Source organism: Agelaius phoeniceus, chromosome 4, assembly GCF_051311805.1.
Source record: "Agelaius phoeniceus isolate bAgePho1 chromosome 4, bAgePho1.hap1, whole genome shotgun sequence".
In the NCBI taxonomy this organism is placed as follows: domain Eukaryota; kingdom Metazoa; phylum Chordata; class Aves; order Passeriformes; family Icteridae; genus Agelaius; species Agelaius phoeniceus.
In genome coordinates this window covers 21,286,450-21,313,874 of record NC_135268.1, presented here as the reverse complement: position 1 = coordinate 21,313,874, position 27,425 = coordinate 21,286,450, and the positions used below count along the sequence as shown (strand labels likewise).

Genomic DNA, 27,425 nt, shown 5'->3' with positions numbered 1-27,425 from the left:
ATCTGACTCAACAGGCACATATTTAAAATGACAGTCCTTGATTTAATTAATCCTCACAAGTAACTTTTACTTTGTTTTAGCATTTAAAACACACTACATCTCTAAGGAAGCTAACAAGTCTACACTAGAAGATATGAGTCTTTGAAACTCAGGTTATCCTTGATCCTCCCCAGTTTCATTAGAGCTGAACCAATGCTAACATCATAAAACACCAAGGAAGACAGTCTGAAAAAATAACATAATCAAGCTGATTTGAATTTTTTAACTGGAGCAAAACTACATCTTTACCAAGTCATTTGCTAGGGTTACTTTCAAAAGCAAAGTTCTGCATCAATTTGGAAACTGAACTCAGGCTCCTAACACATTTATTTCTTTGAAGTAAATATGTTTATAGAATTACAGGGACTACAGAAAACATTTGTTGCTGTTCTCAAAGCCAATATGCATCTAAAATTTATCACTATCTTAGCAATGCATTCTTTTACCAAAAATGCTGAAAAAAAAACCATCTAACCTAAATGACATATTGAATATTACATTCCCTTCCAAACTATTCCCTAAATACTGAGAAAGTGCTACAGGGCACGAAGAGGTCCCTAGATCACAACCACAAAATCTCATTTGCTACATAAACAGAAAGGCCAAAATTGCTTCTTGAAGATGACCGAAATTCACAGTTACACTTCTTGGACTGTCCATGAGAATTCCCTTTTTGTAACATCTGCTGTGTCACCTCCAGAACAGCTGACAGCTTCTTTCCATTGCAAGTAACAAACAGTGGAACTAATAACCAGTAATGACTCAGCAGCATTACATGGCTGCCACCTCAAGAATTAAGGAAAAAAACAAGTAGTTTTAAGAAGTAAGGAGTCCCGTTTCTCTAATATTACCTCACACAAATATGCTTTAATCTTCATCAATTTAAGTACATGGTAATTTTTCAGAATGAGCAACAGTTTAGGAAAAGAGTTTGAAAAATAATTACAGAAAATAGTCCAAAGCTGTACAACGACCACATTATAGTACTTCTTATAGAAAAGACAGTTACAACTTTTTAAGCTAATACATGAAAGCCCAGGGGTGAAAGACTGACAAAAAACCCCAAACAAACAGATAAATGTTTCTAAATCCTATCCTCTGCTCAGATGGCACACTGGCCATCACTTTAAAATACTTAGGTACATTAAATGCAGGAAAAGGTTTTAGCTTATTCTTGCAAGCTATACTAAACAGAATAATCCACATGAATAGCAAGATAGAAGAAGGGGAAAGAAAAATAAAAACAGCCCCACCAAAACTACTGAGATCATGAAATAGCAGACGGCCAAGTTCCACTGCACCAGCACATGAAAAATTACAGCTCACCACATTATTAACAACCTAAAGGACAATGCCTTCAAAGACCAACTCCTTCCTGTAAGCAATCTGCACCTAAACTCCTTTATTTACATCTGTGTATGTATGCATGCACTGTATCAGAAAAAGCAAATATGGACAGCATTATGATTCTTATCAAATCATAACACCTTATACTGCAACTGTCAGTGCTCCATAACTCCATAAGAACACTTGAATCAGTGCACACCACCTCAATAAATTGTTTGATTACTTGGTACCTGAACAGCAGGGTTAGGAGCAGAGGTTAAACCACTTAATGGCAGAGACTACATACTCAGCTAGGAGCTAAGATGCCATTAAAACACAGAAGATTTAGCCTCTGCTTGTTGAGAAAAAACTGCTTCTTCCAAAATTGTGATTTTATCCTACAACACCCAAATGCTTACAAAGTAACCTCTGAGTCTTTCCCTGGTTTTTGACTAATTTTTTCCCAGTGGGAGTATTCAAGAGGCTAGTATTGGAGACCATGTCAAAGATGGAAAAGCTTATAAAAAGACTGGGCACAAAAAAGAGAGAGAGCAATTTTAGTCACCTACTGAGACAGTCTATTGGAAAATACATGCTCAAGATACAAAAATCAGAAATGAAACTGTGAGATTATGGTCTTAGGCTAGGTAAGAAAATCAAATATCTTTATTAAGAATCCCCTATTTCGATTTGTTTTAAATTCATTTAGTTTTTTAGGAATCTACCCATGTGATCAAGGCTGCCAGGAAAGACAAAGTTAGACCCAGACCATTCAACTTGTTAGGCTGACAGTGGAAATTACTTACAACAATAAGCAACACAGCCCCCCAATAATGTCTTCTGATAGATGGAAAATATCAAGGCATCATATTCATGCAAGAGAACAAAATTATTTTAAGATCAGAGATAGCAAAGGACCTAATCTGCTTCCTATATCTTTCTACTTTCTATTAAAGAACCAGTCTCACATAACTTCTAAACAGAGCTGGAGTGGGTTAAAGACATGCTGAGATTTTAAATTAACCTCATCTAAATTAACCTTGAAGAAGTTATTTTTGCTGTAGATTTTCTTTCTCCTCCTCCAAATTGCTTCCAAGGTCTGTTCAGGCTAGTGAGTGTACCAAGTCTTACAAAAAAAAATAAAACTGTTTAATAAAAATTTCCTTTAGGAATAAAGCCTTCTTACTACCTATTTCTACACTCCTTGGATGATTAAGAAATAGTCAGAAATTATGTCCTCATTGTTTTGGGAAAATAGCAGAGTCTGTATGGAGTAAGACTCACTAGGGAGGAGTACTTTCTGAAGGCTTTTTTTCTCAAACAGATATTAACATTTGAATTTAAGGAAGCACACCATGCTTTGATACCAATTCTAATTTTCCCTGCAATATAAATAAAAAAATTCTGTGCTAGCTTCAAATCTCTTTCTTTCATATCCATTCCTAGAAAACACTTGAAATTAAACAGACATGGCATCCCCAAATTTATTTATGGGAAAAATTATCATTATCCACAATATGACCTTTTGTTCCTCTAAACTATGCTGCTGTTGCTAATAAATCAGTCCATACAACTACAAATTTCCTATGGAGTTTACTCCTTTACCCTGTGTTAGCAATACTTTACTCACATATACTTTTAGCCACAGCCAATTTTTGTCTTAATCATGTTTAAGGCAAATGACAGAAACTGAGTAGCTATTAAAAAAAACAGTCTCACAGGGGGCACTGGATGTATCAAGTCCAGGCTCCAAAGCCTGAGGTCACTTATGAATGAGCTTAAATCTCAAGTCTGTGATCCCCCTGACTTCAGTGGAGCTAGCTATGTGCCTTAGGCTAAATATACTCTTAATTTTCCACTGAGATGTTCTCACAGCAAATTCTTGAAGCACCAAAAAATTCCTGTTTCCCAAAGGAAAAACATGGTTTTTCTAGAAATCATTGATACACCAGTAATGTTTTTCCCCCAAAACAGCGAACGTGCATTTATACAAATGGTTGAAGACATAGAATAAATTTGAATCTATAAGGAACTCTAAAAAGATACATCAAAGGGAAAAGTGGTAAATGTAAAACATGCTGAATCATCCCTCATATAGATAGGAAGTTGAATAGAACAGTAAATGTGAGGACCTAAGCCCTGATGAAATATCAGCATTTCAAATATGTTTTTGCAGCAGTAAGTAAAGGGACAATTTATTCCCACACATAATTAGAAAGTATTCTAATCTCCAAGGACTTCTGATGACTCTAAAATGTCTAAACTGTAATTTATAAATACAGCTAGTATTATTAAATAATCATGGTAATTCTATTCTACATCTACAGTCTACTGGGGAGACAGAATTCTTCATTATTATAGATATAAAAATCCATCCAACTTATCTCAGCTGTCTGGACTACTAAGCCTGAAAGCAAGCAAAACTCACTATGTTTTACCTAAAGTTTCAAATACTACTGTTACCTGAATAAACTTAACTGAAAGCAAGCACTAATTAAGGATTGAAAATATACAAAATATAGTGGTTGTCAGCACCCCACTCCTCAATATGAGATTCAGACAAGATTGTACAGTAGAAAAAAGCCCATCAAAATACAATTCTTTAACAGAAAGCAAACAGAATTAGGTCAAGAGAAGGACTAAACATGAAAAAGTAATGGGCTGTGGTTTTTTTTTGCATGACAACTCCAAAATGAGCTGAATTTGCAGAAGTAGTAACTAATTTTATAAAGCTGTAATTGTAACAAATCAAGTGCCATCTAAGGTAACATAGGCTCCTGCATATTTCAGGGAAGTACAAAAAGCTTGGTAGGTAAGAAAGGAAAAGATGTGTTAAATGTGACTGTGGAAGGGGAGGCAAAACAACCTCATTTCTAGTTAAGAAGAAAGTGACACAACCAGAAGTGTCTTTCTTTACCTACAGTTTGTTTGAAAATGTGGGAAATATAAATTCTCCCACTGAAACAAAGTGCAGTGTCTCCTGTCACCTCCTCCGGCCTTGCTGCGCATCCTTCGCGACCCGTCTAGCACGTACCACTGAGCTGATTCAACAGCTCATTATTCCTGTGTTCCAAGGGGAAAGAGCCTCAAGAGTGTTTCCTGCAGAGGAGCTAAGAGAGCAGGCTGTGTGAAAGCAGATGTGCCAGCTAACACAGGTCTCCAGCACTCCTTCCTCTGTGTCTGCCATGGGGATGAGGGGGAGCAGCATGTGCAGGAGGAACACACGTGTTCCACTGAGCCCCTGCTCGTGGCCCCTGCAGCCTAGAAAACACAAACCACCTGGGCTCCTTCCAACCTCTTGATTTGTTTTCAGAAGAGAAGGACAGAATAGTACTTCTGGGAGAGTTTGAAACATTCTTTTAAGCTGCTTGTCATATATCATTCTGAATGAAGTTGAGAGAAACTTCATTCCAAAACATGTTCTTTTTCCCAGAAGCTAAAGGTGAGATTTTTCCATATCAGTTTCCTTCTTGCCGCTATTCATTTCTTTTTCCTTTTCTGCCTACTCCTACTCTTTACTACCTGTTTTGACTCATTGTCAAAGGATCACAGTGTGGGTTTCCACAATAATTCAGTACAAGGTGGTGGCTTTTGCCTGGTCTGCCTCGTCCACCAGCCAAACCCACCCCTTTCAGATGCTCAATGACACAGCTACAGTTTCTTCATGTAAATCCACACAGCTCTGCACAGCCCATCTGTGAATACAAGTCTGCTGTATTTGCAATCTGAAGGGTTTGATTGAATATGCTCAGAACCAAGAGCTATTTGCATTTAATCCAGCACATGCTGACAATAAGATGGTTAAGCAATGTATTTATGTTATTCTAGCTTAAACCTCATAATTTACATCACATCAGTAATGTTATATATAAGGAGCATGAAGAGTATTTTTTCCTGAACCCCGCAATCCTGTAAAAAATCTCCAAATGAGTCAAACAAATTAAAGATTGAGTAGGGAAGAAAACAATTAAATTGAACCTTAGAAATAGAGTTATTTCATGTTTTATTAAAGTAGAAAATGAATTAGAAAGACAGAGACTTATCAAAACTATTTTCTGTGAAATTAACAGCTTTGGGAAGAAGTGCAAAAATAATATTCTAACACAGCTGTGCTTTCATCTTATCTACTTCCTGCTTTTCCATCTCCAAATAAGTATATTTTTATAGTAGATAGCTATTTTTATTAAGAAAAACCTCAGAAAAAAATTGGTCAAGTCAGGAAGTTCTTCAGCAGGTTAATCATGATGCCTGGGCTTTTGAGAGTCAGCAAAATCAATTTATTATAATAAAAAAAGTTTACTACCCACATTTTTTTTCATAACAGTTTCTCAGGCCCTAGGGCCTCTCTGGTTTCCTCAGCCTTTACAAAGACATTGCTCAAGTCCTTTTTTTCCTAAAACATATGTGAACTGTGTTTGCAGGGCTGGAAACACTAAGAAAGCAAGAGAAAATGAGCACATTATCCATCCTGCAACCAAAAGGCAGTACAGTTATTTACCATCAATTTTCTGTTTCATTTATCAGAGTCAGCAGTTACTGCGTTACAAACAAGAATCGCTATCAAAAGCTGGGTGTAAGGAATTAAAGCATTTTAAACACTGAAACAGCTCAGAGGGATGCCTTTGGTCTGTCAGGTGTGCTTCACATTTGTTTACATGCTAGTCCTAAGGTACAGACATTTCTACAAAGGCTATTTTAAGCACATGCACACAGAGCACCGTAGGCTGAGGGATGCTGCATGGGGCCAGTGTCTCCAGTTATCAGCTTTTCACAGCCACCTTTTAGTCTATGGTTCAGCAACTCCTCAAAGAGCAAACTCATACATACTTAGTTCTTTGTCAAAACAAAACAAACCACCAAAAATAAACAAACAAAAAAATTATAGGAATACCCATAGATTCAGTACTGCAGTGTGCAGTAACATTTTGTCCATGATTTGCCATTTGCAGATCTGTGCAGATACATGTTATTCATCCTGCAGCAGAACACTTGTTTGTTGTTTTTAAAATGCATTTGGAATACTTCCCACTGCAAACACACTTCCCTTTAAATCTTAACTGGAAGCAGATTTTATCTCCTAAAGACATCACAACATTACAAAAATAGGGGGGGAAAAGAACTCCTAAACTCTGTAACACTGATGCTACCCTCAGCAGGCACAAGGAATGCATTGTCCTTTGATGAAGCTACTGGAGCAGTGGCAGGCAAACCATCCTTTGACAAACTTTCATTGTCAAGCTGTTCCCTACAGGGAGGGTTGCATGGAAGAATTTTGAGAATTGGAATGTGATAAGGAGATGTTGGACATTATTCACTTTGGGTCAGATGGAATATTCCTAACATAAGCCTAATTACAGAAGGTACAACCTGAAAATTTCTTCAAGGTTACCTTTCAGAGTTTATCTCAAATTGCTCCCTTGGCAAAGAAAGGTGTACAGTGTCCTTCTTAGGGCAGAAAACTAGCTAGGCTATACAAACCAAAAGCACAGCCTTCTTCTAGGAGTCCCTGAGAGAACAAAACATTCTCATGTCTCAGGAAGACCCTGTAGCTCCAACCAACCTGCCAAGCATTTGCTACCTATTGATCCCCCCTCCTAAAGTTGAACCTAGGCTGCAATAAGTCTCAGGGTTTACTGCCTGCACAGCTTTTATTTCTGAATTCCTTCCCCCTCAAGGGAAGTTGGTTAAAACATAAATGAAATTCAACAAAATCTAAACAATATTAAGGATTTGATAGAACACTCACAGGGATGAAGGAAGGAACAACAGACTCTCTCATCACAAGACAGTCAGGTAAAGACATACAAAAATAAAGTCACGCAATATTTTCAAACACTACAGCAGATTTGACCCAATCTTTGAGTAATGAAGGATTTTGGAAAGGTTTTAAAAGCAATTTAGATTTGAGCCCAAGCTTTAGTTGATTAGTATGATAGGCTTTCGCAATATTTTTTCCTCTTGTTTAAATGAAGAAACTTGTGGTTTGCTTTGGCATTTTTTCTGCAGAAGGAAATAAAAAAAATCATAGGACCAGTAACAGTAGCAGATACACCAGCAACAGCAATGGCAGTGTCTGCTCCACTTCCTGGAATGACACATGAAGAGGCACAAACCAGAACATAATTGGCCTCTAAAGACTGAAATAACTCTAGTTATTACTGCAGCTCCATCCCATTGGTATCATGAGTCTCTCTCAGACTTTAATGCCAAACCCCCATGACTACTGGAGTACCACTTATGTACTACAAGTAAATTAATTGACGAGCCCACGATAACGCTGGAAATCGGCATCTGAGAATCCAGCTCAACCCAAGAGACCCACACTCAAGTTTTAACTATCAGAATACTATTTCTTTCTTTACCTAAGAGTGAAGCTACAATGATCCCCAAGACAAGTATTTCCAAAGGTCAAAAGCCATCAGTAACTCACATAAAGTCTCAGTCTGACCTTGAAGTAGGATTACTGTAGAAGTTGTATGGAAGGAGCAATTGTTTTTTTATATAAAAAGACTTATGGCTATTCTGTAAAACAATTGTAAGCTCATAATTGTTTCTCTTACTCCCTAAATCTCTCACAAAAGTAAGAATACAGGCCATACTCCTCCAAAGTTTTCATCACATTTTCCTTTTAGCAAGATATCCAGTCCAGATCTTTGTAAATTTACAAAGCAGGAGAGAAAAGCAGCATTTGGCATCCTACTTAAACTTTGCCATCTAGAAATGTAGATTTGCTTTAAATAGGACACTATGCTTTGATTTTTCATAATGTTTATTATTGCATTTATTTTCTGCCTGCAGATATTATTAAAGATGATGTTTCATCTCAATGTATGTATAAAATCAAAGGAATGAAGAAAGGCAATCCGCCTAATTTAATTACTGTCCTGGTTCTTTCAGTAAATGATGGTTGAGCATACCAATATGAATAAGGATTTGTAACTAAATGTCACACTATAATAATGAAAGAGCAGGAAATTGAGATACAGACTCTGAATCTAATTGTTCTATGATAACCATACAAGTGCATCTCAGTCAGAAGTATTCTCTAATGACCCTGAAGTTCACGACTGTGCTCTTTGCACTTCTTGTCCATTAATAAAAAAAACTCTTGGTATCTAAATTATATGATGCTGTGTGATACTGCTCCACGTAAGTGAGTAGGATTTACAAATACATATTGCTAGTAAATTTGTAACAGTCAGATAGGAATCTAACATACACATTTGAATATATCAGTCCTTCACCACTCTTCACACCAAAACAAAGAGCTAAAAATACCAGTTTGCTCAGGAAACTGAGTATTTTCCTTGATCCACTGAGAACACACAGCACAGGCACATTATCTATATCCCAGACACATTTTAAACATATTCTGAGGAAAGTATAGCTAGAAGCTAGTCTTATATGTTTCCTCCTCATCTAGGTTTGGTTACAACTCAATTTTTAAAGTAAAATACACTGAAAGATTTAAGATAAAGTTAACTTGGTAGCAGTTAACTTAGTAGCAGTTAACTTGCTAGCAGTTAATTTGGTAGCAGTCATAGGTTGCATTTTTTTTTTCTCAATTAAAATAGGATTGCACCACTGATTTACATAAATAAGGGAACAGAAACAGGGCTCTCAATTCAGTATTCCTTTTTCAGAATACGGATCAGGATGCTGGAAGACTAACCTTATATTAGCCTATAATTTCTAACTAGTTCCATTCCAATTGAATACTAATTTCACTATTTCTTCCCTTACTCTCAGCCCTTTACACTTGCAGAGTCCTAAGGCAGGCGTAGCCACAAGTGTACAACAGTGACTTGTGACTAACACAAATATGCTCTTTTTATTTGATAGTGCCACACATCCTTTCACTTGCAAACCCTACAAAAATCCCTTTACTCCATGCTCAGTGCTCTTTCAGAAGCTATACACCCTGGTTAGAAAAGTTTAGAAGATGCCAATTTTATTTCATTCCCTGGAGACCTTAAGTTATTCCATTACTGTGCAGTATTTATTAAACAATGCTTCAGGGGAAAATATGCGGCTTAGTAGAATAGGTCATTCTGAAAATATATAAAAAGCCCTGATATAACTTTTTCTAGATATATGGAAACTAGTGGCATGTGACTTTCCACTCAATACTTCAAATCCATGCTGGAATTCAGACATATGCATGAAATCAGGCTGGTCACAGTTGTGGCTCATGAGGTGGCTCTTCACCACAACAAGTTTGATGGAGGAATTGCAGGCATTTATTCAGCAAGAAGTTTTCTCTTGCAAAACTGAAAACTAACATGAACTTTACCTTTTGATTGGTGTTAGGACATCTGTATAGTGGTATAATTAAAGTAGTGAAGTCACACATCACTTTCTGCTTTTTTCATTATTAGCACTTCTTACTTTTTTATCACCTTATTATCCAAAATTTGTAGTGACAGGGCAAGATTCTAGTTAGCTAAATACTCTTTAAACCTGCTCTTTGGCAGAGACACAGAGTTCTCTATTACTTTACTGTCACAGTCTTTATTGTGTTCAAAACCTTTAAGTATAAACCAAACTGCCATTACACATTCCAAACAGAAACCTAAAGAAATGCTGTTCAAGTTCAAGCCTGATCTGTAACACAGGCAACTCTAAAAGATGGCATTTGGCAATGATGGGGTTTCAGAAGTGCTCAAGGAATTGAGTGTCCAGTTCCAATTAAAAATCAAAATAGGTCATTTGTTTGTAAATGCAGAAACATAATCTGCTGCCAACAACACATTCATGAGCAAAGCAATACATTCAAATTACTGAAGTATTTCTGCTCTAGTTCTAAGCAACTTTTTGATAAAAATGCATAGTTAGGGTCTTTTTTTACTATTATCTATTTAAAAGCAAATTAAAACCTTTGAAAAATTTGCTTTCCTTGCACTGACAAATGCCTGGTCAAAAAAAAAAAAACCACCACCAAAAGACCAAAGGAGTTTCATCACAACTCAGCACTCCTACTGCCTACTAAAAAATTAATAAAAATAATTAATACATTGAATTAATAAGACACAGGAGGAACTCCAAACTCATCACAGAATTTTCACACAGTTTGTTCATCACATTGAAAATACTTCAGCAACTACCTAATTAATATCACTGGGTCATTACACCAACAATTTAGTTTGGCTGGGTACTGATGGCAATTGATCTGCAGATTAGCTGGATTCCAAAGAAATAAAACACAAATTCCAGACTTTTGCTTCCTAAAAAAACAACTACACTGTGCTTTTGCTGGTGAGGCAGCTAATATCTAATGTAGGGATGTTACTACAAGACCATATTCTGATACAATGAATTATTCCAATTTGACATTTACATAACTATTTTTGTGTATCCACCTCAAAATCCTTTCTGCCTTCCCCTCAGTCTACAAAACCCGTGCTGTAATCTGCCATTTCATTCATAAACCTTGAGCAAGAACCAAAGCATGTATTACCACAGAGTTAAGAATACACTTAAAATGCTTCTAAAAGACACAGTCTTAACTTAGGTTTGATCAAAATGTGCTCCATCTCTGAAACTATTTGTTTTTAAGAGCAAGATAATATTTTCATGGATTATAAAGTTTCATATTCATATAAAATTTCATATTTCCACTTTTTTTCCTGCAGAAAATGAGGTAAATAATTTCATTTCTGAAATATGCTGGGTGAAGTAACTATGCTTCACTATACACTGGGTCACAGCTTTTCAGCTGAGGCTAGGGCATTTAATCCAAAACAGCTAAAGCACTGGCCAAAGACAAATCTCTCTTAAAAATTTTAGCAAGCTGCATTATTCAAAACTATTCAGCAAGCATTCCAGCAGCAACATGATGGATGCACAGGCCAGCATGGGTACACAGCTAATCAATATCACACCCATGAACAGTCACTGCATAGTGTGGAGCCTGATGGGCAAGAGACAGGAGCATGTCCTTAATATTCAGCACCAGGAGCAGTCCCTCAGCTTTCAGCCACACCACTCACTGCAAATTCCAGCTACACACACACATCTTCGTAGGGGGATGCAGGGTACCCTGCCACCCATGGCAAATACTTGAGGAATTGCCAAAGCCCCTGGATAGCTGTGCTGTCGTGAATTTTCAGAAAAGGCCACTGTTTACTGCAGTCCTGATTTAATGAAACACCAACCACAAAAAACCACTTAGTTTTCAATAAGCTACAGCACAACACCAGCACAGAACTCATGCACATTAACGAGCATTACTTGAATAAATTCCCCACTGCTTCTATCACTGAATATAAAGGTCTTCCTCATTCATTTGACTAATCAATACTTGGAATCAAATACATCGTGTTTCACGAGGGAAAAGGAAAATGAATGAAGTTAAATTAATGCTGTCACTTTCTATAAACCTGCAATGATTTCCCACTATAGAAACCACTGACTTCATTATTTTACAACCGGAAATCAAAGCTGCAGCATATTTTAAAAGTCTAATTTACTGAGATTAATAAAAAGACACCCTCAAGACTCATCATCTATGTCATATTATGCTTCATTTTAAGCATTCCATCTTAAGAACAGTATGCAAAACTCTAAGCAAATCACATTGATTAATATTTTGAATTTGTATGCAGTAGTTCTCTGCACTCACCAAGTACAATATAAATATTATTTTATTAAATTTCAAAGCAATTGTGTTAGGCGGGATAATAAAATGTCTTTGTCTTACATTCTTCGTCTCAACAATACAGCCTTTAAAACAGAAGCAAAAGTAGTAAATTAAAGTAGTAAACTCACAGGAAGTCGCAAGTGAGGGAATTCCAGACTTCTAAAGCTGTGCTAAGACCAGCAAAGCACAGACATTTATGTCCAAAGTAGAAGCATCTGCCTGAGGTTTGCAGGTGTCTCCTTAGCTTCTGTTGCATGGTTAGAGAAAAAGTTAGGGATATTTTTTAATTTGCTAATTCACTAGTACTCAAAAGGATTTATAGCACCTTTTTGCAGGAACTTCATTTCATGAGGATGCTGCTGGAGGGCAACCAGCTCATTAGGGAAAAGCTGAGGGGACAGAACAAGAGCACAAGTGAAAAATGAGTTTGAGTAATAAATAAAGAAATAAAAACTACCATAAACAACAAAAGAGGTAACAGATCTTTGTCTCTTTCTCCTTTCTATTTCTATATTTTAATTAACACAGCATACCACTTTCTGGAACATCTCCTTTCCTACCAAATAGCTTGTAGCTCCTCTTGAAAGCTCCTTAATAGAGAATTCTCCCAGAAATCTTTCCAATATAATCTTATTTTCTATTCATAAATGGTCACTAAAACAATGCTAGATCAATACAATACAATTATTTTGTAAAATTAGTATTATATTGTAAGCTTCAGTACAAAGTCAGAGACATATCCTCAACCTAACAAATACTGTTCTTCGAACTAGAGCAGCTAAAAGCAGAAAGTGTTGTAAATCATGTCTTAACTAACAAATGTCTAAAAAACTGGAACTCCTAGTGGCATTTAAGAGATTTTCTCAATTTGTCATTAATCAGTTCATCAACAGTGTTTATTAACTGGGGCAGTACCCTTCAGAATTGTTATGTCTAAATTACTCAGCTTGATGTATACAGCCTCCTCACCAAGGCGTAATTTTTGATATTCAAGTTAGAAATGTGATGTTAGCCCTTGTATTCATGTAATTTGTCATTAGAAATTTTCATAGCCTTTTAAAGAATAGTTAATCCTAGTTATTCCTTAGTTATCCCTCTGTAATAAATGAAGAAAGAACTGAATAATTTTCCAATTATACCTCTTCATATTGCAATCTATTTGCTAAAATACTGAACAGAGCTTCTCTTGGAACATGTCTCCCCATAGTAATTCCCAACAGAATTGTTTACCAGAAGCCAAATGGAGCACAGGTGAATGGCAATACAGCTGATGGCTTTAACCAAATAAATGCTGCAATCAGCATCAGTTCACAGAACATGAACAGGATTTTTACTGTACTACAAACAGTCACAGTACTGCTAATACCTTTGACTTCCAGAAGAGCATAATGTTAATGTTTCCATTCAAAAAACAGCATTTTCTGCAATATTTTTATACTCATGAACACCTTTATTTTGATAACAGACTAAGAACAAATGCATTAACCCTCAGCTGACTTCAGTATGACACACGTGTGAATGTCAGGTACACAGATCCCCTGCAAGTATTATATGAGGACCTTGTTAGGAGGGCAAACAAATACTGCAATAAAATGGATTAAGTATGTAAAGCTGACAAAATATAGGGCTGAATCTTCTATAGAAGAGACAGCACACCCATCTAACCTCTAACTAAAGGAGGCTCACAAATCTGTACACCTACAAATGTCCTCACTGAATTTTACTGAAGCAAGCCATAGGTAAACTCTCAAGCTCACAGTTTTAAAGAAGCCTTCACAAAATGCTCAACAAACCTGCAACTGGCAAAAATTACAGAAAATCATCTACTTTTCAGGCCAGGAAGAATTTAACAGTCCTTTGGTTTAATTGAAATTCCATTAGAATAGTATGTTCCACAGTAACAGTACTGGCTCATCCTCCACGTGCAATCTGCAGTCTTCTTGTTTCTGAAGCAGTCAGAATTAAAAATCTTTTAAAAAACATACATTACCTCCCAATTACCTGAAAGAGCTTATATGTGCATGCCCAGAAATATGATCAATTTCAATCTGATTGATTTATGAATGTGTAAAGCTCTGCATTAAATTAACTGTATGTCTTTAACATGATCACTTCTGAATTCTGGTGCCTGTAGAAAAAATTGCACCAAAAACATTTGATAATATTTGATAATGTAATTTAATTGAAAAAGTTTAGAAGAATTCTATTTAGGTATGAATAGAGATGCCTCTTGGGAAAAAAAAAAAAAGGCAAACCCAGAAGTGTAAACAAAGAACAGATTGACTTGGAATTACTGAAAAGAATTTTTGTTGAAATTTCTTAAATCCTGGAAGTTGGCCACAACTTCACAAAGGAATCAGAAAAGGAATTTGTTAAAAGTGTTTAAATGTCATTATCTAGTTCAAGGCTTTTATGCACTTCAGTGGTATTCAAATGCTGTCACTAAAAATCAAGCATATTGCCTCAATATCTTAATACAAATTAAGGTGATGACTTGCAACCACATGAACCATTTTGGGCCAGATCCTCAAGCAAAATAAAGATATCAGCTTTTTTTGGTAGAATTTAGTTAACATACGGTGTCTCTACCCTTCCAAAGCTATCTTACAAGTGATTGACTTTAAAAAAACAGTGACAGCTAGAGAAATCCTAAATTTTTTGCAGCTAGGTTTACCACCAAAAAAATAAAAGCAAAGAGTAAATATTACTAAAATAAACACATTTGTGTTATGTTAAATGTGCATACTGCATTGTGTGTGTCTGTTTTATTGCTCAGGATAGAAATGGTCATTCAGAAGACCATTCTTCAGATGACAATGTAGATCTCTCTTTTAAAAGCATCTCATTTGCTCTGGATAATGAGCCAAGAGCAGGAAGATTATGTGTCATATCACATCTCCATCTTAATTACTTCTCTATCAAGTATGTCCCTCAGTCATTATTATTTTAGCTGCTCCAGAAGCTGCTACAAAATCTTTGTAATCATATACTGGACATAATTTTTATTTCACTGTTAATTCACAAATGCTTTGTGAAAAAAAAGAAGGAAAACAAAGGTCAGGCTAAGTGCAACACATCAGGGAAGTTTATTTATAGAAAATTCTGCCACTTAATTCCTTTCCAACCAGTCCAGGGAATAATTAAGTCTGAACCCCATGATTTCTTATAAAATGCTCAATATTTGCTTCTGAAGCTTTTTGAAACCACATTTCTTTCCTCACCATTCAACTTTCTGTAAACAGTTAACAGCACTTTTCAGAATGGGTTAGAAATGGCCTTTTCTGTGCAGTTCATTTATTGCATCCCAGCTTCCAATCATTTAGAAAACTATGATCATGAACATATTACTGCTACAACCCTCCACACTCCCTACCAAAGCAAACAGAACAGATGTTTCATCCTATAAGCAGATATGCAAACAGGTTTAAAAGCACAGCACAATGGTTAAACAGAATTATCATAGAGATAATTCAGATATCTTCACAGAACAATCAAACACAGAAAATATCAGGACCACAGTTCCAGCAGTTCATCTGTAACCATTGCTAAATTTGCATCTAAGAAGAAACCAGAACTGAAGATGGTCCACACCAGCCAGCACACATCTCAAAAAACCCCCTTCCACATGAGTCTGCAAGAATGTGCACTATGGGCATCTATGTGGGAGAAACTGGGATCAAGGAACAGCAGGTAAAAGAGAAATGAGAATTCCTTGGGCTTAAATTCTTGGCACTGTCAGAACAGAGCATCACAGCAGAGTACAAACCCAGAATTCTACCTGGGATTAAGCACAAGTCCCACACAGGTTTGAAGACTTTCCAAATGCTGCAGAGTTAGCAGGACTTCTATTCACAGACAAGGCCCCTGATGTCCCACATCCCAGCAAAGGCAATTCCTCTTCACAGGTCCAACAACTTACCTTGCATAATCCTATTTATAAAATGGTAGTAAACACAGTATATAGCAATAGTCTATTGCTATTAATCAAGGCAGTGCAACAAGGCTTTAACCAAACAAGTGAGAAACCATCAAGTTACACTCATGTTTCAAGCCAAACCTTCTTTATTTGAAAAATATTATTCTGGCATACAGAAAAAGTGACCACAATTATTCCACCAATGCTCTTTTGTTAAGTGCCTGTGGTAGGCAGCAGTCATTTTAAGTATTTAGAAAAACAGATGGGTCTGCCCTTGCTACTGAAATTCTGTAGCTGTAAAAATCACTTCCATTTCATAACTGACCATATGAAGTCCAAGTCCCGTATAAACAGCATTTTTCTGATTAATTACAAACACATTTAGAAATAACTCTAAAAAATGAATACCACTCTCCTCCTTCCAAGAAAATTACTCCTTTTTATTTCCAAGTAATTGTACTGAACATATTTGCTTTTTATTCCTAGAATAACATTACCTCACTAAAGACAGACAGCATTTATCTGACTTACCAGAACGCTGGTGATGTTGCTCTTCCAGGAACTCCAAGTCAAGCATTAGGTCATCTTCATCCAACTCACAGGAACCCAAGTTATTCAAAACATCCTAGCACAGATTAAAAAAAAAAAAAAGAAAAAAAAGAAAAGAAAAGAAGCATTAAAAACATTTAGAGAGATGTTTTAGCCAAACTGCTTTGCACAAAATGATTTCCAATCACATCTGGAACATGTTTAAGGAGAAGATACAGAAAATTTTTCTGCTAACATTAGACCAGTGAGACTTGGTATGAAACAACTGTCCAACCTGAAAAGTGTTTGTCACCGTTGTCTTTTTAGAGGATCCCAAACATTTAACAGAAAACCCCAGAAGTACAAATAATATCATCTACCTGTTCAGTGATGGTTTTGTGCCTCTGCAAGTTTAATCATAACTTTTTATGAAGAATAAAAATGTTATTTTTAGCACAACATAAAAGTATCAGTGCATGTTTTTTATTAAATTTTGTAATTCTGAGCACTGCCAGCCCTTACTAATATACTTTGAAGAGAGATTTACTGTTTTATTTATCAAAAGGATAAAGAGATGCAAATGTAGCATAAACAGAAAATTCAGGCATGAATTATCAACTTGTCACTTTTTAAGTACTTATGTGGGTGGCAAAGGCTTATATAGACAGAGAAGAAACCTGACTCTTAAGTGTAGCTGCTTAGGTCCCCATTACCATGTGTTTGCCTAGTCTTAACCACAGACAGATAAGGCAGGTTTACAAACAGGGATAATAATTCTCTGTCTTCTTCCCATGTGTATTTTATTTTATGGTCGTTTCTTTTGATGTGGTAATACACTGATTTTCTCCACAGCCACCAACACCTAACCAAAGCTAATACAATGCCTTCTCCAGCTAGCATTTTGTTTGATGATCAACAAGCAATACTGCAAGGCTCAATTTTTCAGCACATCCACAGGCAAGCTAAGGCATTAGATGCTGCATGGGATGGATGCTGGCACCCTGTGCCCTGCACATGCTCCCAACATTAATGTAACATAACAAATCAGAGTGAAAGAGGCCAGGTTATTGTCCCAAAGCATTGAACTGCCTGGGAGATCTCTGCATAGCAATCTGCTGTACAGAAAGTAGAGAAATATCACAGTAGTGTACATTAAACTAGTAAAAGCCCTTCTTGACTTCAGTTCATATTTTTTTAGGTTCCTTCTAATTCTTTAAAGTATTTTCCTACCACAATAGATGTCCCCTTGTATTCCTACTCACCACCTTGCACCTATCTAACCCTTTGGAGAATTCATTTCTTCAAATTCTGTTTTCTACTCTTTCACAAACAACATAGATGCAACACAAGGATTTTTTGTTGCATTCTTTCCCTGACTTACCATCAGGACAAGAAACCTCTTATGAGATACAGAAGTCACTGCTAATGCTGTTACTAGATTTTTGCTCCCTTTTTAAATGTAGATGCTATTATGCACTCAAGCTTAATCAAATGGTATATTAAACTCAGACAAAGTACAACATACTTTGTTTATATATTGTTTTTTCATGTAACAAAAAAAAAAAGTGAAAATATCCAGAAGCACAATCCCTGCAATTTTTAAGCAACAGCTAAAAGTTTTTCATGCCAGTTGAGGGAAAAGGTAAAAAGGCTGGAGTACACAGGTTTGTTCTTTACCTTAAAATTATTGTCTATACTACAGTTGATCAACTGAAGCCACATTGATATTAATGCTGAGCATCCTTTGATAAGCTACACTAGCAAGGAGCAATGAATTCATGTTAATTGACCATCTCCTACATCTTGGGCAGTAATTTATGTGTGATGTGAAATCCTGGGAGATTGCCTGCAAAAACATAGTGACTCACAGCCTTCATCAAGAAACAAATTCCATTTGATTTGGAATTAACAAACACAAACAGAACCACTATTTTCTAATCTGAAGAGCTGAAAAACCGTGTAAGAGGGACCAAAAGAAAAAAAGTTGTATTCACCTCTCCTCCTGGTTAATACTGCTTTTCAGGAAGATCTTCACCACCTGAGTAACGCTTTGAGAGGAGATAAACAGTGCTCCATCTATCCTCTCTGTTCTGCAAGGCTGATGTACATCCTCCTCCACACAGCAAAACCTCTTCTCGTCCACCTGAGCTGAGGGCTCCCAGCTGCCCTCCCAAAGCACCTGTGACCCCTTTGTGACCCCTTGGCCTTTCCTCTCCTACTGCACCAACAACAGCAGGCAAGCTGAAGTGACAAAGCAAAGTGCCCTTGGGTTTATTCTTTCCTAAGTACCTCCTCCAGGCAAAAAGTGTCCCTCTGTTCCCAAGAGTTCACTTGCTCTTTATAAAGGGATAAATCACAGGACTGGGACCAAACAAATTAGAGCAGCTACTATCCATCATGGCAGGAACAAGGGCTTGACAGGGCTGTTCCATCTCCAAGGATGCCAATGTAAGGCAGTTCAGCTGATTCCCTGCTCTGATGGCCCACCTGTCAACAAAGTTCTTCCATGGACACAAACCAAAAATGAACTCGCAAATGCATAAAAGCCCACCCAAGCAGAGAGCATTAGTTAGATTCCCAAGGCTGTTCTAACTAAGTACTATTTTCTGAAAACACATAATTAGAAAAAAGGAGAGCCGAGCTCTCAGAATGACCTGGGTAATGTCACAGCACAGCTCAGCAATACCGCTGTGAGTGCGCACCAACGTCCTCCCACCCTTCTGCCTCCTCGCCAGGATTCATTATTCCTTTGTTGCTATGATAATTAGCAAAAATTGTAATTTCCTTTAAAGTTTAATATCTCTTGACCCTTTGCCCATTCTTCCCCTCACCGCTGCCACAGCAGTCTTTGAGGAATAACACAATTAAATATTAAAAAAAATAAAATCAGAGAGAGATCAAGCCCTAAAGAGCATTCCAAGTGAGTAGTTTCAAAGCTTCTCTACTGCTACATAAAGAAAAAGAAATTAATTCTTCCATCGAAGTCTCAAGGAACCATTCGTGATCTATTTAGGGTGGCATACCTTTTATTTATTTTAGGAGGCAAACCATTTAGTTAAAGCACAACCTTGCAGCAAAAAGGTCCTTATTGACCCTGTAATAGCCCTTTAGAAGCCTTAAGACATACTTCCTACTTCCAGGGCATGCTTGCCTTCTACTACTATTTTGACTTTATAACGGACTCAAAATTAACATGATTCTACTTTTTTCTTCAGTTTATCTGGAAGTTGATCATAACCTGTGAGAAGAGCACGTGAACACACTGAATCAATCATTTGCCCACACGTCTCAGATTTTCTCGGTCAACACAGCCTGCAACCAGTTTAAAAACTAATAAATTCAGTTTGCCAGCCATACTTTCCACCTTTGAGTTGGTGGACTACCACGGTTATTTTAAGAAGTTGCTATTCACACAAGAATTCAGCAGTAATAATTTAAAGGTCACTAACTCAGCCTAAATGGCAGCAGTTCATACAACGGCTCAGGATGTGTTAACCAATAATGGCTGTAAGCAGAACAGGATGCCCATCTAAGGATATTTCAAGGCATCAGTAATTTCTTGTTAACATGTTCATATTGAAAATTCTTTCAGCAACCACAAGAAGTACAAACTGGTATTTTCATCCAACTGGGTATCTTACACAGGACTCACTGAATGCAACAGTGCTCAGCTTAGTCTGAGCCTAGTTACAACTTCATTAACATTCTTAAGTGACATAACCTACAAACAGCTTTAGTATCAAAAGATACCCAATGGTTTGCACAGGTACAGTTCAGAAACAGCTAAAATAGTAATAGAGATGTACCAGGCACACAGTTCCCCCAGCCAGTAAGTTTACTCAGGCTTGTTGAAGAAGATTTCCTCCCTACACCTTAGTACTCTCCCTATCTCCTTTCTCTCTTCCCAGTTTCCCTTCCTAAGAAGGACAAATGAAAAGAAATCTAGTGCATAATATATAAATTTTAGTCCCTTTCCAGAATAGCAAAGAATTGAATTATTTTTATACCTGTTCAGTTCAGAGGACAACACTAAAAATTAGTCTGGAATAAATAACAGCAGCTTTAGCAGTAAATATATATAAAAAGCCTAAGGTAACACGTCTCAAATCTACCACGGAGTTTTAAATAATAAAAAGCAAATAACATCTCTTATGAAGGCTTCTTTACTATGTTTTTTTCCTAATTATTATTCCAAATAACTAACTTAAGTATATAAATACCTAGTCAAATTACTGCTTATGGAATTACAGTACAGTCCTCTAAAAATTGACTACTTTGCTTTTTAAAAATGGTAATAAAACACACACATGAATATGTAAATACACTAGTGTATATTATTTTGTTAAGCAACATAATTCAACTCCACATGGACCAAGCAAAACTGTATTAATTGCACAATACATATAAACCAAGCAGGCTAAATCCATGTAGACTGAATATTTACAACTCATAGAAAAAACTAAGTTTAATAATCAGGTTGTGGTAACAAATCTCGCCATTTGAACCAGCCAGTAATCAGCAGCACCAATAAAAAATTAATTTCTTCATGTTTTCGCACATCTTTACTCTACACTTCTTGCTCTTCTAAACAATTGAAATAATGACATAACAGCAAGGTCCCCAAGGCTGCAGACACAGATTCTCTGTCATTACCAGCATTTTGGAATGTTGTATCTGCTATTTTGTCACTTTATTCTAATTAACATGTACTCCCTGGTCAACGTGATATACAAACAACTTCTGTATACTTCTTAATTTCTTCTGTATACTTCTTATTCAGGCCTGATAAACCTTGTTTTGCTGAGCAAGGGGATGCAGTTCTTTTTTTCTGACCAGTGTTTTGGGTTACCACACATAGGGTGAAACTGGGGTCTTGCATTTTCCAGTTCTTCCAGGTTCTTTTACACAGATTGAGATTTCCATTTCATTGCTGAATTGTGTGACTGCAACAAAATCTTGACTATTTGCTCAGAGATTTGAGAACCTGAGGTCCGGTAAGCAACTTAAGCTACAAGAGTGAAGCATTGGCATGTTTGCAATTATTCAGTTCAAAACCATTTCTCTCAAGCACATCCATGGCTGAAGAAAACATACACTGGTTAACTCTGGTTATAAATACATTGCCATAACCTCACTGTCATGAACATATTGACTACATTTCAATCTTAAATGGATCTTTTGGTCAAGCTTTGCTCTGACACTCTTTTGTCACTACACTTCCTCTAATGCTTGCCTTGCAAAATTCTCACTGCTGCTGCAATTAAATTGAGCAGCTGAGATTTGGTCATGGGCATCCCTCTTGGAAACCTGAGTCTTGTACACACACACACACACAGACCTACATTTTTCCTCAACTGTCTGTAATTCTGCCCCATTGCCTCTTCAGACTGCATCAGCAAAGCCCAAAATCTCAGGGGAATAATTTTAATACTTTTTTCTCCCCCAGAAATAATAGCAAGGGTCTCATTTGCATAAGTGATAATGCAGTGATCACTGGATTTTCAAAGATATTTTTAGAAGTACAAGAACAATATTTTAAACTCACTTTGGGTTCTCTTTTGCTTTCCTTTCCTGTCACACTGGCCTCTAGACACCTTTCTAATTGTCTTCCTCTGTGTAACTGTTCTTAACTATTTTCTAAATACAGATTTTCATATATTACTAGTAGGAGAGGGAAGGACATTTCCAAAATGTAAGGATTTAATGCTCACGCCTCCCCATTGAAATTATGTAGTAAATGTTAATATCTAATATTATAGATTCCTTTTTTCCTTCACTGTATAAATATATGTGGGAGGCCATTTGAGATCAATGCCTTCATAAGAGTACATAGAAAACACACTCTAGGGAGAATAATTTGATTTTTTGTAAAGTCACATGTATGACAATTCACCTGTATCAACTGAGGGTCACTGAATATCTGATGCTGGAGAAGAACAAAATTAAATACTTATTTCAAGACTGAAATGATTTCTAAAGATTGCCAGAGGATAGTACTTCATCAAAATTGTATTCAACAAAGGAACGTGGCATACAATCAGCATAAGAATGAAAACTGAGACATACTCAAGGAAAAAGAAAGACCTTGAGCTATTTAAAGTAATGTTAGCTGCTAGAACTGTACCTGAATAATTCATGGACATAATGAAGTATTTCCCCTTCTGCTCTCTCCCACACACTTCAAAGGGAAAATGAAAGTATATGAAATCCAGCAAACAGAAAAACTTTTAAAAACATAGAATCTCTGCCAACAGCCTGAAAATCTTTGCATCAAGTGTAAAGCTTATGGATTACTTGCATATACCAAGAGCAGCTTTTAAAACAGTTCTTTTCTCCTGAACAGCACCACCCAAAAAACATATTATTCCCTACATGAATAAACTGAAGACTTTAGAAAAGAAAATATAAATGTTGCCATGTTAGCTAATATGTGAAAATCCAATTATTAAATAAAATTAATGTGCCCTTAAGAACCAAAGACAGAAAATTCGCAGTGGAGGGAACAGTCTAACTACAGAGCTCAGATCCATCATGCTATTCTTCAAAATATTTTCTGCGTGCACTCTTTCAGCCGTGTAAGGGAAGAGCAGCACTTTCCACCTGATTGGTGCTTCTGCCCTTTCGATTCTCCCTGTGCATTAAATCAATGTCTGCAATGATGCTCCTCTTGCCTGAGTGATTATAACTAATGGAGTCTCCCAACAGGACTCAGGCTGGCACTCACCCACGCAGGGCTCGTTGTGCCACAGATCCGGCCAGCTCCCCGGAGCCACTCAAGGGAATGCAGCCAAGCCCAAGAGCTGCTGGTGGCAGAAACAGGACCTGCCCATGCTCCTCTTCTGCCACACTGTCAGTCAAAAATAGAGGGGCAATAGCCAGCATTTTGGGAGCACAGGAAAGCCACCAATAGTACAACTGGTAACAAGACAAAAGTATTTTGTAATAACACTGCTAAGCACCGAAATATGAATAACACTCAGTTCCAAAGACTCAAACAGAGAATAGTGACATATTTGCACAAGCCACGTGTAGCAAAACACACAAAAAACCTCAGAAAGATGATAACAAAGGTGATGTGACAGGCAGGAGGGGAGAGACAAGCAATGGAATCAGAACTAATTGTCACTCCAAAAATTAGATGACCTATAGGAGAGGTGGATAAAGACCCCTCCTTTTCCTTTTGGGGTGGAGGCTGACAAGGACAAGCCAAGGACAAGTGCACAAAGATAAGGAAGGATGAAGCAGCACACATTGGATCCAGTTCCCAACAGTTCAGAGAGCACAGCCTGGCCTCCACAGAGCCCATGAGGGCGATGGCAAGGACCATCCCAGCAACACTGACCTTGCTCCTAAACAATCCCATTTTTACTGAGGGCAATGGCAAGGACCATCCCAGCAACACTGACCTTGTTCCTAAACAATCCCATTTTTACTGAGGGCAATGGCAAGGACCATCCCAGCAACACTGACCTTGCTCCTAAACAATCCCATTTTTACTGAGGGCGATGGCAAGGACCATCCCAGCAAGACTGACCTTGCTCCTAAACAATCCCATTTTTACTTCAGCAGCCATCTTTAATTCATACACATATGTGCACACACCCACCTGCAACACAGGCACAGATAAACAGCTCTGAAGAGAGCTGGGAGGCAACAGGTGGCCTCAGCACTTAAGTTGTAGTTTTATACAATTTTAAGCACCTATCATAGCATTATAAATCTAAATGTTCAAGTCAACCCTAGATAAAATCAGCTCTTGACAGACCTGATGAAAGACAGCAGTTACCTAACCCTGAATTTACTATTTTCTAAGACTTTTAAAGTAAAAGTGACACTGAAAATGTGCCAAAATTTCCACACAGCAGAAAGCCTGAGAACCATATCTGTGAAAAAAAGGAAAAAAACTATCAGAGAGGTGCTTTACTTAGTCACCACTCTTCCAAATAATTTTAGAGTGTTGAGATTCACTTTGGTTGTAAACAGAACCAAGACAATGGGATTTTCTGTTTTTAAAAAGGTGTATGAATACATTTTACATACATCAATCTGCAATTTCATTTACAGAATCCTAGGGGGAAAAAAAAACCACTCTTAGGGAAGTATGAAAATACAGTCCAAAAAATTCAATGAAGCTTAAAGGGACCAAACAAAGCTTCCTTTAATAACTTTTTTCCCCTCCTCACTCACACACACATAGGCTTTCCTCCCAGCAGAGGGACACATCTGCAACATGTAGTCTGCATTATGGATTAGTTAATATTTTTACAGCTTTTATAATAGGCAAAGTGTTATGCAAGCATTCTAGTGGACTCATTATCAGAACACAGCTTTGTGTAATTTTTCTACACTCTCGCCAGATTCTTCTGCCAAACACAGACAAAGCTCCTTGAGTGTCTCATTCCTGCATTTATACAGGATGTAATTCAGACCCCTCTGTGAAGCTTATTTGTATATACCTTAGAGATGTGAGTACATCTTAACAGTGTCCAACAGGTTATTCAACACACAAATTGGTTATTTTTTTCCAAAACCACTCAAATTACAAACATAACTTACACCTAAACTTTCTGTCACTTGAAAATTCGTCTGTCCTGAAAGGACCCAAGTCGGTGCTTTAGTCAATATTTAAAGGGTCAAAATTTGTTTAATGACACCAAGGAATCTTTAATTCTATTTTTGCCTTTTCTCAACCAGTGGGGGAAGAAAAAAAATCTTATCATAGAACTAGGGAGAACCTGAGTGCCAAAAAGAGAAATATTTAACATCAGGGGATACAATAGGAAGAACCTAAGTATTTATACTCATGACAAACCCCTACCACTCCTGTGTCCAACTCTTACCTGAAGAATATCACTGTTCTGACAAACTACATCAGAACAACTCACCCATTGCCACAATCCAGCACCAGCCACAGTCATCTGGCAGACACAGCTGAGCTCAAAACTCCTTTCCCCAAACAGGTACATATCAAGTTCAAGAACTGATTGATTTTCCTTGCAAATAAAAGAATGTTCCAGTTTTAGTTATATCAGCTATACGGCTGGAGTCAGCACTTTTGGATGTCAAGTGAGAATAATCTGTTTTATGGCTTGAGCATGATTCTATTTCTAAGAAAAGACCAAGAACTTTCTGCATATCAAAAACTCAAAACTCTTCTAGACATATGATTAAATAAATATTTTTTCCTTCATAATATTATTATAAGTCAATTAAGGCTGAACCTTCCATTTCTAATTTTGAATTCTAGCCTCTAATATTGGTGATAAATCACTGAAAAGTGAGCCTTGCAAATGAAACCACGAGTGACCCTTTGGTATAGTGTCATTAATGCAATCTATAATAGATATGCTATGGCTAATATTATTTGAATTTTTTTCTGTTTCCATGGCAACTTTGGCCTACAGTTGCTCTGGTAAACAGGGGTTTATAGCATTATTTGAGAAATTCTTCTGCTCAAAGGGCATTTTTCCACTACTGAATACTTTTTTCTTTTTTATTGGAAGAAAAACTGTAATGTCAATTATTGGTCCAGAAGAAAGATTTTTTTCTTTTATTATCACAGTTGAGTGGGCAGTGAATTGGGAACTTGAAGCAAGGCAAACCATTACAAGCTTTGACTAACAGCAGCAATACAAAATGCAACATCCCTTCTTGGAGAGGTATCGAAATCACAGGGACAGAAACCACAGCCAGTTGCAGAAAATCCTGCAATGCAGCAATGTGACTGGCTTTTCTACTTCTCCCCTGTACCTTTAAGAAGTATTTGATGCTTAAGACACCTATCTCTTTCAGCATCTACATCTGCATCATCTTCTAGCAAATATTTGGCTATAGACCACAAAATGAAAGAACAGCCTCAATATCTATAAAACAGTGTCCAATTCTTTCCCATGATTTATGCAGGTGCTACACCTGCACAGAAAAGTTTGGCATGCCAGGATTCCCAGCTTAACAAGAGAACGCTCTGCGCGTGTCAGAGTTCACCTGGCTGTTATGTCCAAGGCCAGAGATGACCAAAACTGCGTCAAAGCTGCCACTCACCTTGCCAACCACAACTAGGGAGAACCAACACAATCTGGCTGTGTCACAGCATTCGCCTCCCTCCAAAAAATTATCTGTTGATGAAGTCAGTGTGCTATTAAGAGGGTGATCTCCCTGCCAGAGCAAAGCAGAAAGGCCTGAGAACACAACACTCTTGGAGAGGTACAACACACCCTGAACTAAGGCCAGGGAAGATAAACAGGCCAGCTTAAAGCTCTTGGGCACCTCTGCCTGTTCAGCCTACCCCAAAAACAGCACTATTTCATCACTGCTTCAGAGCCTAAAGCAGAAGCTGAAGATGATTCCCTTTGTAAGGCAATGAACTCAGAGTTCATTTTAAGTACATAACCCTCAGCAATGTTAATTGCCTCACACACTGTTACTTGCTTGCAGGACATCCAATCCTTCAGTAATTTGAGTCAATATAGCAGCTTAAAAAAATCAGACTGATGTCAGACTTATCAGATTGAGAAAATGTAGTTGCTGATGCATCCCAACCAGTGAAGTTCAAATAATAATGTTACATAAAACATATGTTATATATATATATATATATATATATATATATATGACATTTGGACCCCATATGCATGTAAGTATTGTATGGATTGGATCAGTGTCTAGATCAGAACAACATTCTAAAACATTAGGTACAGGATTTACCACAAAGCAAAGCACAAAACTTGTCTTTCACTCTGCTTATAAGTCTTTTGCCCCCAATTCTGTTTCCACTTCTTTCTGTTCACTATGTGGCTTTGTTTTTAACAGTTGCTGTGTTTCTTTGATAATTCCCATTCTTCCTGTAAATTTAACACAAATAATGGGCATATAATATAGAATAGCATAGAAATAGCACATTATTGGCTTAGAAGGACAGTAAGTGAAAAAACTCAGTCACTGAATCAGCAACTTGGCTGTTAAAGGCTCTCTGGTTTG

The 27,425-nt window shown here is 37.1% G+C and overlaps 1 protein-coding gene across 6 annotated transcripts in view; it reads right to left on the bottom strand.

The window, feature by feature from the left end:
- Positions 1-27,425, bottom strand: part of CCSER1 (coiled-coil serine rich protein 1) — a 613,616-nt gene that overhangs the window by 481,366 nt on the left and 104,825 nt on the right. For all 6 annotated transcript variants that reach the window (XM_077177070.1, XM_054633357.2, XM_077177071.1 and 3 more), the window contains exon 4: positions 16,452-16,545. In XM_077177070.1, coding sequence (XP_077033185.1) covers positions 16,452-16,545 — 94 coding nt within the window. The remainder of the gene's footprint in view (positions 1-16,451; positions 16,546-27,425) is intronic.